This window comes from Myxine glutinosa, chromosome 6 (genome assembly GCF_964187855.1).
Source record: "Myxine glutinosa chromosome 6, kmMyxGlut1.1, whole genome shotgun sequence".
NCBI lineage: Eukaryota > Metazoa > Chordata > Myxini > Myxiniformes > Myxinidae > Myxine > Myxine glutinosa.
Window position 1 is genome coordinate 56,820,893 of NC_136266.1, and position 10,411 is coordinate 56,831,303.

At 47.0% G+C, this 10,411-nt stretch overlaps 1 protein-coding gene across 6 annotated transcripts in view; it reads left to right on the forward strand.

Moving 5' to 3' along the window:
* Nucleotides 1–7,811, forward strand: part of PPCDC (phosphopantothenoylcysteine decarboxylase) — a 29,171-nt gene extending 21,360 nt beyond the window's left edge. For 5 of the 6 annotated variants that reach the window (XM_068120093.2, XM_078779882.1, XM_068120092.2 and 2 more), the window contains one exon: nt 7,478–7,811. In XM_068120093.2, coding sequence (XP_067976194.2) covers nt 7,478–7,569 — 92 coding nt within the window. In that variant the 3' untranslated portion in view covers nt 7,570–7,811. The remainder of the gene's footprint in view (nt 1–7,477) is intronic. The other variant, XM_068120094.2, reaches the window with a different exon arrangement.
* The last annotated feature ends 2,600 nt before the right edge of the window (nt 7,812–10,411 follow it).

Genomic DNA, 10,411 nt, shown 5'->3' on the forward strand with positions numbered 1-10,411 from the left:
TGTTTACGGGCGTACGGGCGGGGTAGAGCGTACGGGTAGCGTTTTTTTTTTTTTTTGGCCACGGAACGGGCACCCACGTACGGGCAATGCCCTAGTAATAACAATAATAATACATTTATTTTATATAGCGCTTTTCAAGAATCCCAAAGGCGCTTTGACAGAGTACAAAAAAACAAGTGCAAAAAGACAAAAATCAATAGGTAAATAATCAAAGCAAAAGGAAGGAGCAGGAGAAGAGATAGTCAGGGGTTAAATGCTGTGGGTTAAATGTTGAATGCAGTGTTGAACAGGTGGGTCTTTAGTGATGTTTTGAATGTGGTGAGTGAGGAGGAGTCTCTGATGGTGTGAGGTAGTGAGTTCCAGAGGGTGGGAGAAGCGATGGAGAAGGCCCTGTCCCTCCAGGATCTGAATTTGGTCCGCATGGGGGGGGGGGGGGGGGGTCAGGAGGTTGGTACCAGTGGAGCGAAGGTTGTGGGTTGGAGTGTGTCTGGAGAGGAGGTCAGTCAGGTAGGATGGGGCCAGGTTATGGAGGGCTTTGTAGGTCAAGAGGAGGATTTTGTACTGTATTCTCTGGGGGATGGGGAGCCAGTGAAGCTTGTAAAGGACGGGGGTGATGTGGTCACGGGTCCGGGAATGGGTGAGTAGACGGGCAGCGGAGTTCTGAATGTATTGGAGTTTATTGCTGATTATTGAGGGCGAACCAAAGAGGAGGCTGTTGCAGTAGTCAAGACGGGAGGTGATGAAGGTGTGGATGAGGGTTTCTGCAGCCGTGGAAGAGAGGGATGGACGGAGACGGGCGATGCTTTTCAGGTGAAAGAAGGCTGTCTTTGTGATCTGTTTAGTGTATTTGTCAAAGGAGAGGGTTTGGTCAAAGATGATGCCAAGATTCCGGATGTGAGGGGAGGTGGATACTGGGAAACCGGCGATGTTGAGGGCAAAGTTATGGGTGGATTTGGTGAGCGTTTTTGGGCCAATGATGATTATTTCAGATTTATCATAGTTAAGTTTGAGGAAGTTGATTTGAAGCCAGGATTTTATTTCAGTGATGCAGTTTGTCAGGATAGAGTGGGTGGCGGTGGAGATTGACTTGGTGGAGATGAAAAGCTGGATGTCATCGGCGAAGCAGTGGAATTGGAGACCATGACGGCGGATTAAGTGACCAAGGGGGGACAGGTACAGGATGAAGAGGAGGGCGCCAATAACTGAACCTTGGGAGACACCTTGGGGGAGGAGAGCAGTGGGGGATTTGCAGTTATTGATGGAGATGAACTGGCGTCTGTCAGAGAGGTATGATTTGATCCAAGAGAGGGCAGTGCCGGTAATGTTAAAGGTGGTTTCAAGTCGGGTGAGGAGGATGGTGTGATTGATGGTGTCAAAGGCGGCGCTGAGGTCGAGGAGGATGAGAATGCTGAGGTTGCCAGCGTCAGAGGAGAGGAGAAGGTCGTTGGTGATTTTGAGGAGAGCAGTTTCAGTACTGTGGTTGGAGCGGAATCCGGATTGGAATGTTTCATACAGGTTATTGGCAGAGAGGTGATGTTTGAGTTGAGTGGCTACAGCGCGTTCCAAAACTTTTGACAGAAAGGGTAGGTTGGAGATGGGTCTGAAGTTGTTTAGGGTGTCAGGGTTGAGTCCAGGTTTTTTCAGAATGGGGGTAACAGCAGCAATTTTGAGGGATGGTGGGACGATGCCTGTAGACAGGGAGGAGTTTATTGTTGCAGTGATAAGTGGAGAGAGAGCAGGAAGGGAGGCCTTGACAAAGCTGGAGGGGATGGGGTCAAGAGTGCAGGTGGCAGTTTTCATTCCTATGAGGAGTTCAGAGAGGTCAGTATGGGAGACTGGGGAGAACTGAGACAGGGGTTGGCAGGATAAGGGGGGGCAGGTGGTTTGAGGGGGGAGCAGGTGCGGTGGTGGTTAAGCTGCTGTAGATGTTGTCAATTTTGCTTTGGAAGAATGAAAGGAAGGAGATGCAGTTGTCTACTGTGAATGACTGGGTGGTGTCGTCCAGGGGGCTGAGGAGTTTGTTTATTGTAGAGAAGAGTGCTTTTGGGTTTCCAGAGCCAGAGTGGATAATTTGAGAGTAGTAGGCGGAGCGGGCGCGGGAGAGGGCATCTTTGTAGTGTTGTAGGTCGTCCTTGTAGGCTTGGGAGTGAATTGTGAGACCTGTTTTATTGCGGAGTCTTTCAAGTTGGTGAGCACGAGTTTTCATCAGGCGGAGTTCAGGGGTAAACCAGGGAGCAGAATGGGTGAAAGAAACTGTTTTGGTTTTTATAGGCGCAAGCTGGTCAAGGCAGGAGGAGAGAGTGTGGTTGTAGTCAGTGAGGTCAGAAGGGGTGTGGAGGTCAACGAAGGGAGAAGTGGGCATTTTTTCAGAGAGGGTGGATGAGAATGAGGTAGGTGAAAGAGCGTTTAGCTTACGGAAGTTGATAGTGCGATAATGCCTTGGTGCTGGGGTGGGGATGTTGATGGTCATAGTGATGGCTAAGTGGTCAGAGAGGGTGAGGTCGGAGCCAGAGAGATGGTGCAAAATTAATCCAGTAGAGCAGACAAGGTCCAGAATGTGACCACAGTTATGGGTAGGAAAGTTGACATGTTGAGTGAGGTTAAAGCAGGTGAGTAAATCAGTGAAGTCGGTGGTTATTGTGGAGTCAGTGGAGTCCATGTGGATATTGAAATCGCCAAGGAGTTTCCAAGAATCACCACTACAGAGGAGTTTCCTCTTTACCCCTCTTCTATCACAGTTCCGCATTCTTGCTCAACATGCTTTGCTTCTTTCAGCTAGCCTCCCTTGCTTTACGTCACTTCAGACATGCAGAGGCAATCGATGTGCTTCTTCTTTCATTCTTCCCTCTGATAAACCGCATGCTGTTCCCCCACTATCTCCAACTGAACAAGGTCAAACTCACCAGTCTTTGCTTTCGTTCTTCCCACCTCATTATCTTGCCTGCCCTTGTCATAGGAAGTCATTCTGAATGACTACAGACGGTACCATTCTAGATAAAGAAAATGTTCCCACGTCAGCAGTCACGTTGGCCAGGAAACAAACGTGGGACATACAACTGTCTATCATGTGTTTCATGTCACATGTTTCAATAATTTACAGTGAAGGAGCGACTGTCTCCGCACGAATTTATTGGAAATTCATCAAGTCGTATTAGATTTCGAAATTTGTTTGGTTTAATTTTTGTACCAGTCGGTATAATAACAATATTGACAATGATCAGATTGAGGGACTGTGTTTTTTAAAGTTTGACATTTGTGTACTTCATTAGCCTTGTGAACCGTTGGTGAGATATGTGGATGGACAAAAGGACCACCGAGGCACTCGGAAACATGGTGGTGGGATGATGAAGTTGGAAAGAAGATTGACGAGAAGAGGAAGAAGTTCAAGGAGTGGCAGAAGGTGAAGGGTACGGGGGCAGAAAAGGCAGAGCATGAAAGTTATAAGGCAGCCAAGAAGGCTGCAAAGAAAGAGGTAGCAAAGGCACAGGAGGCATGTAGGAAAATGTTCGGAGAACGCTTGGATTTGGAAGAGGGTCAGAGAGCGGTATTCAGGATTGCAAAGCAGATAGCGAAAGAGAGGTGTGATGTGATGGGGGTGAGTTGCTTGAAGGATGAAGTGGGACAAATCGTTGTGGACCCAGATGGAATTAAAGGAAGATGGAAGAGATATATGGAAATACTGTTGAATGCAGAGAATGAATGGGATGGCAACATAGAGAGTAACCCAGCTTTAGGACCGGCAGAGAAGATAACCGAGAAGGAAGTTGAGGAAGCGATTAAAGCAATGAAGAGTAGAAAAGCGGGAGGGCCGACGGGAGTTGTGGGAGATATGTTGAAGGCAGCGGAAAATTGGGGTGTGAAGAGACTGACAGAGATCTGCAATCTGGTGGTGAAAGAAGGCCGCATTCCAGTGGATTGGGAACTGAGTACCCTCGTCCCTCTATACAAGGGGAAAGGTGACCCTCTGGACTGTGGCTCGTATCGAGCGATAAAGTTATTGGAGCATGGAATGAAGGTATTGGAAAGGGTGTTGGAGAGGAGGATAAGGAAGAAAGTGAAGATTGACGAAATGCAGTTTGGATTTATGCCAGGAAGAGGAATGACAGATGCGCTTTTTATTGTGAGGCAGTTGCAGGAGAAGTACATGGAGAAGAGGAAGAAGTTGTTTCTTGGGTTTGTTGATCTGGAGAAAGCATTCGATAGGGCTCCACGTGAAGTAGTGACATGGGCATTGAGGAAGTTAGGAGTGGAGGAATGGTTGATCAGAGTAGTGATGGCAATGTGCAAAAGAGCGCGCACAGATGGAAGGATGGGAACAGTGGTGAGTTTGAGGTGAAGGTGGGAGTGCATCAGGGGTCGGTACTAAGTCCACTACTATTTTTGTAGCTGTGATGGAGGTGCTGGCTCGGAACGTAAAGGAGGGTTTACCATGGGAGTTGTTGTATGCAGATGATCTGGTGTTGATTGCAGAAAGTATGGATGGACTGAAGGAGAAGATGAACAAGTGGAAGGAATGTATGGAGACTAAAGGTCTGAAGGTGAATATCGGAAAAACAAAGGTGATGGCAAGTGGTAAAGCATGTGGTGAGGTGGAAAGAACTGGGAAGTGGCCATGTGCTTTGTGCAGGAAGGGTGTCGGAGTGAATTCCATTCAATGTACAATGTGCGCTGAGTGGGTTCATCAAAAATGTAGTGGCTTGAGAGGGTCATTAACCAGTGTGGCAGCTACATTCAATTGTAAGGTGTGCACAGAGGGAGCTGCAGATGGAGGAAATGTTGAGTTGGATCTTGGAGACGGCATGAAGCTGGAAGGTGTGAAAACATTTTGTTACCTAGGAGACATGCTGAATGGAGAAGGTGGATCAGACTCGGCAACGGTTGCTCGAGTGAGATGTGCATGGAAGAAGTTTCGGGAACTGAGTGGCGTGCTGACGAGGAGGCGAGTGTCGTTGAAGCTGAAGGGAAAGGTGTATGCTGCATGTGTGAGAAGTGTTATGATTTATGGGAGTGAGACATGGGTAATGAACGTAGAGCAGCAACGAAGGCTGGAAAGGGTGGAAATGCAAATGGTCCGGTGGATGTGTGGAGTATCGTTGAGAGAGAGGAAGACAAATGATGAATTGCGAAACATGATGGGAATAGAGCCTGTGATGGATGCTGTGAAGAGAAACAGTTTGACATGGTTTGGTCATGTGTTGAGGAAGGATGAAAGTGACTGGTTGAGAAGAGTGATGGAAATGAATGTGGAAGGAAGTAGAGGACGGGGAAGACCGAGAAAGACTTGGCTAAAGATGGTCGAAGAAGAAATGCGGGCAAGGGGGTTAACAAAGGGAGATGCAGAAAATAGGGCAAAATGGAGAAGATTGTCATGGGGACCGCAGGGCTAACCCCCGCTCTTGCAGGGAAAATGGCCTTTAAAATGCCTGTTGTATTAGCCTTGTGAACAAGACCTGTGTTGCGTCAAGTCGCTGGATCACCGCACCCTGCCCCCTCGTACGTCCCAATACCAGTGACTTACAGTGCATTCAGAAAGTATTCAGACCCCTTCACTTTTTTCACATTTTGTTATGTTGCAGCCTTCTGCTGAAATCGTTTAAATTCATTTTTCCCCTCAGTTTTTAAAGTTTCTTTTAAAAAATTCATTTTTAAAGCCAAACAGTTCAATCTTGGTTTCATCAGACCACAGAATCTTGTTTCTCACAGTCTGAGAGTCCTTTAGTTGCTTTTTTGCAATCTCCAAGCGGGCTTTCATGTGTCTTTCACTGAGGAGAGGCTTCCGTCTGGCCACTCTGCCATAAATCCCAGATCGGTGGAGTGGTGCAGTGATGGTTGTCCTTCTGGAAGTTTCTCCCATCTCCACACAGGATATCTGGAGCTCAGCCAGAGTGACCATCGGGTTCTTGGTCACCTCTCTTACCAAGGGCCTTCTCCCCAGATTGCTCAGTTTGGCCGGGCGGCCAGCTCTAGGAAGAGTCCTGGTTGTTCCAAACTTCTTCCATTTAAGAATTATGGAGGCCACTGTGCTCTTGGGAACCTTCAATGCAGCAGAGATTTTTTTTGAAGGCTTCCCCAAATCTGTGCCTCGACACAATCCTGTCTCTGAGCTCTGCAGGCAGTTCCTTCAACCTCATGGCTTGGTTTTTGCTCTGATATGCATTGTCAGCTGTGAGACCTTATATAGACAGGTGTTTGCCTTTCCAAATCATGTCCAATCAATTGAATTTACCACAGGTGGACTCCAATCGAGGTGTAGAAACATCTCAAGGATGATCAAGAGAAATGGGAGGCACCTGAGCTAAATTTCAAGTGTCATAGCAAAGGGTATGAATACTTATATCAATGTGATGTTTCAGTTTTTTCTTTTAAATAAATTTACAAAACTTTCTAAAATCCTGTTTTCTCTTTGTCATTATGGGGTATTGAGTGAGTGGAGATTGATGAGGGAAAAATGAATTTAAACGATTTCAGCAGAAGGCTGCAACATAACAAAATGTGAAAAAAGTGAAGAGGTCTGAATACTTTCTGAATGCACTGTGTGTATGTTTCGACATTTGAAATCTCACACTTGTGTCCACCAATTTGCCAATGACCAAGGAACTGACTGAAACAATTTGAGATGTACCTGAAGTAACCTCAAGTCAAGGTACTCGTATATTGAAATTACCTTTTGAACGTTGCTATATCTTGGACTGCTGTGTGTAAGTAATCTTGTTCTTATAACTTGTTGAATCCCCTTCGTCTTTATGTCTTTCCTCAAACCGATTCCTAAAATATACTGCAGTGTAGAAAGCAAGGTGCGGTATCAGGTTAACGGATGTAAAAACCCTCAACCACCTGTAGTTTTTACTACAGCGTTGTTCACAATGTCACAATGCACCGCTCCTTGTTAGTGCGTCAAATATTTTGAATGGCAATGAACCGCACTTACGCCTGGTGTTGGTTTAACGGTTAAGGTGTTAGTGTGGCTGGCTTAAGTTCTCAGGGTCTTTAGTTTGAGCCCCTGTCGTGCCGTTGAAATAACACCAGCTGGGTTGACTCAGCCTGTCATCCTTCCGAGGTTGGCAAAATGAGTACCAGCTGACTGGGGTAATGCGCCATTCAAGTATCCGGTGTCGGAGTGGCGACCCGCCCAGGATTGTGCTCCTTAGCCAATGAAACTGCCTCTGGAGGCCAATGCACCTCACGACATAAAAGGAGTGGTTCATGTTGATCAACCGCACTTAACGGAAAATATAAATGGTGGTCACATTAAAGTTCACGTGAAATACATATCCAGAGAATATTGTCCAACTTTGGATTCAACTTTTAATTTGCATTTGCAAGAGTTATTGCATGGGCCACCAGGTCTCTGTGATGGATGTGTAATAATTTAATCGAATTGGTAATTTCCATGTCTGGCTCAATGTACTTTGTCTCTGCTCAACCCAGTGGAGCACCGCCACTGCTTACCTGTTGATATCCGTGTCATCTGTTCCAGGCATGGGAGCAATGGCAGAAGTATCTACGATTGTTAAAGCTGTACGTGAGCGTCTATGGCCAGATGAAAGAAGTCAGGTGGACAATGGCTGAGCATCGAGTTGGAGATGACAGATCGGTGAAGAGTTTTGAGTTTGAATGATAACTGTTCCTTCGTGACATGGAGGAGTTTCCTGCTGCTGCAGTTCTTTGCTTAGTTAGAAACATGATGATCATTTGTACGACTCATGGTTGTGGAAGCTTTAAAAGGAGATGTTAAACTGCGAATTGAAGGTGGAAGATCTACCTGGGAATTGAAGGTATACCTGAGAATTAAAGTTGTGATTGTAAAGTCATTCCTTGTGTGTTGTCTGTATTTAATGATACAGATTCATGTGCCATATTATCCAAAATAAAAAGAAGACAGTCAGCGATAATGATGGTGAAACGTTGCTCGCAGGATTGATCCAATCTGGATGGACAGGTATCATGAGCGTGCCCTTCATTCCATTACCAAAGATGAAGATGGAATTTTCATTCATTAATTTCATATGTAGCCTTCTACTCTTCACACTCTTCACAAAAGACCCATGGGATCTTTAACGTCCACCAAGCACTGCTGGCATATGCGACATCCAGTTTGATGTCCATCCTTTCAGTTCATCAGTTCCTCCCAGTTCATCAGCTCCTCCTTCCAGTTCATCAGCTCCTCCTTCCAGTTCATCAGTTCATCAGTTCCTCCTTCCAGTTCATCAGTTCCTCCTTCCAGTTCATCAGTTCCTCCTTCCAGTTCATCAGCTCCTCCTTCCAGTTCATCAGTTCCTCCCAGTTCATCAGTTCCTCCTTCCAGTTCATCAGTTCCTCCCAGTTCATCAGTTCCTCCTTCCAGTTCATCAGTTCCTCCCAGTTCATCAGTTCCTTCCAGTTCATCAGTTCCTCCCAGTTCGTCAGTTCCTGCCAGTTCGTCAGTTCCTCCTCCCAGTTCGTCAGTTCCTCCTACCAGTTCGTCAGTTCCTCCTACCAGTTCGTCACTTCCTCCTACCAGTTCGTCAGTTCCTCCTACCAGTTCGTCAGTTCCTCCTTCCAGTTCGTCAGTTCATCCGTTCCTTCCAGTTCATCAGTTCCTCCTACCAGTTCGTCAGTTCCTCCTTCCAGTTCGTCAGTTCCTCCTACCAGTTAGTCAGTTCCTCCTTCCAGTTCGTCAGTTCCTCCTTCCAGTTCGTCAGTTCCTCCTTCAAGTTCGTCAGTTCCTCCTTCCAGTTCGTCAGTTCCTCCCAGTTCGTCAGTTCCTCCTTCCAGTTCGTCAGTTCCTCCTTCCAGTTCGTCAGTTCCTCCTTCCAGTTCGTCAGTTCCTCCTACCAGTTCGTCAGTTCCTCCCAGTTCGTCAGTTCCTCCCAGTTCGTCAGTTCCTCCTCCCAGTTCGTCAGTTCCTCCTCCCAGTTCGTCAGTTCCTCCTCCCAGTTCGTCAGTTCCTCCTCCGAGTTCGTCAGTTCCTCCTTCCAGAGTTCAACAGTTCCTCCTCCCAGTTCGTCAGTTCCTCCTCCCAGTTCGTCAGTTCCTCCTTCCAGTTCGTCAGTTCCTCCCAGTTCGTCAGTTCCTCCTCCCAGTTCGTCAGTTCCTCCTCCCAGTTCGTCAGTTCCTCCTTCCAGTTCGTCAGTTCCTCCTTCCAGTTCAACAGTTCCTCCTTCCAGTTCGTCAGTTCCTCCTTCCAGTTCGTCAGTTCCTCCTTCCAGTTCAACAGTTCCTCCTCCCAGTTCGTCAGTTCCTCCTCCCAGTTCGTCAGTTCCTCCTCCCAGTTCGTCAGTTCCTCCTCCCAGTTCGTCAGTTCCTCCTCCCAGTTCGTCAGTTCCTCCTCCCAGTTCGTCAGTTCCTCCTTCCAGTTCAACAGTTCCTCCTCCCAGTTCGTCAGTTCCTCCTCCCAGTTCGTCAGTTCCTCCTCCCAGTTCGTCAGTTCCTCCTTCCAGTTCAACAGTTCCTCCTTCCAGTTCAACAGTTCCTCCTTCCAGTTCCTCTGTGAGATTGTTATGTGATCAGCATCCCTGTGATTGTTTGACCGACTCGCCCATGTACCAGTTAGTCAGCGTGCAAATTCTGTCTCTTCTCTGAAACCAGGTGACTCCTTCCACATCTGTTCAGCTTTCTCAACTACCTCCTATTCCTCCTCCTCGATTCAATTTTTTTTCACTCCAAAAAGAGCCAGTAACTCATGCTACCTGTACTTCCTTCCTTTGTTCATTCTTTATCCCAACCTTTAATCAATATCTCCAATCTCGATTAAATTAATTAAAAGCTTTTAATAACATTTTAAAATGTTTCACTTTCCTTATTTCGCCATCAGGAACACCTCACGTGTGCCGCTTCATCACAATCTATTCCTATTCTTCTTCTTCCTCTTCACAAGGCTTATTTCCAAAATGTGTCACTTCTTAAACACTTGGTCCTCCCATAACTACAGCACCACTTTCCTCCATGCTTTCAATAACCATTCATTTTAGCTCTCCTGTTATGTCTGTCTCAGTATATCCAGTCAGTTTGGGAATCTTGACAAGTCCAGTTTGGAGAGGTTGTTTGCACATAACAGTCAATTCCCCTTTACGTCAACACCATCAACGATGTCAAACCTCTCCAGGTTAGTATCCTCCCCTCATATACATGCCTGCATCCTTCCAACCTTGCCCATCTCCCTCTCTTCAGCAACTGTTCACTTCATGCCCCCTCTTTCTACATCCCCCTTCGACCTTTGCCCCTCCCCTCAAACCTCAGCCCCACCCACTTCCTCCAGTCTTCCCCCACTCTCGACCTTCTCCCCTCTTCTCTCTCACCCACTTCTTCCTCTCCCACCCATCATTCCACCTCCTCCCATCTTCCCCATTTCCCAACCCTCCCCCATCTCTCCCCTCCGCCCCCCGCCGCCCCCCCCCCGTCACACACCCTCCCAGCTTTTACCCTGCCCTGC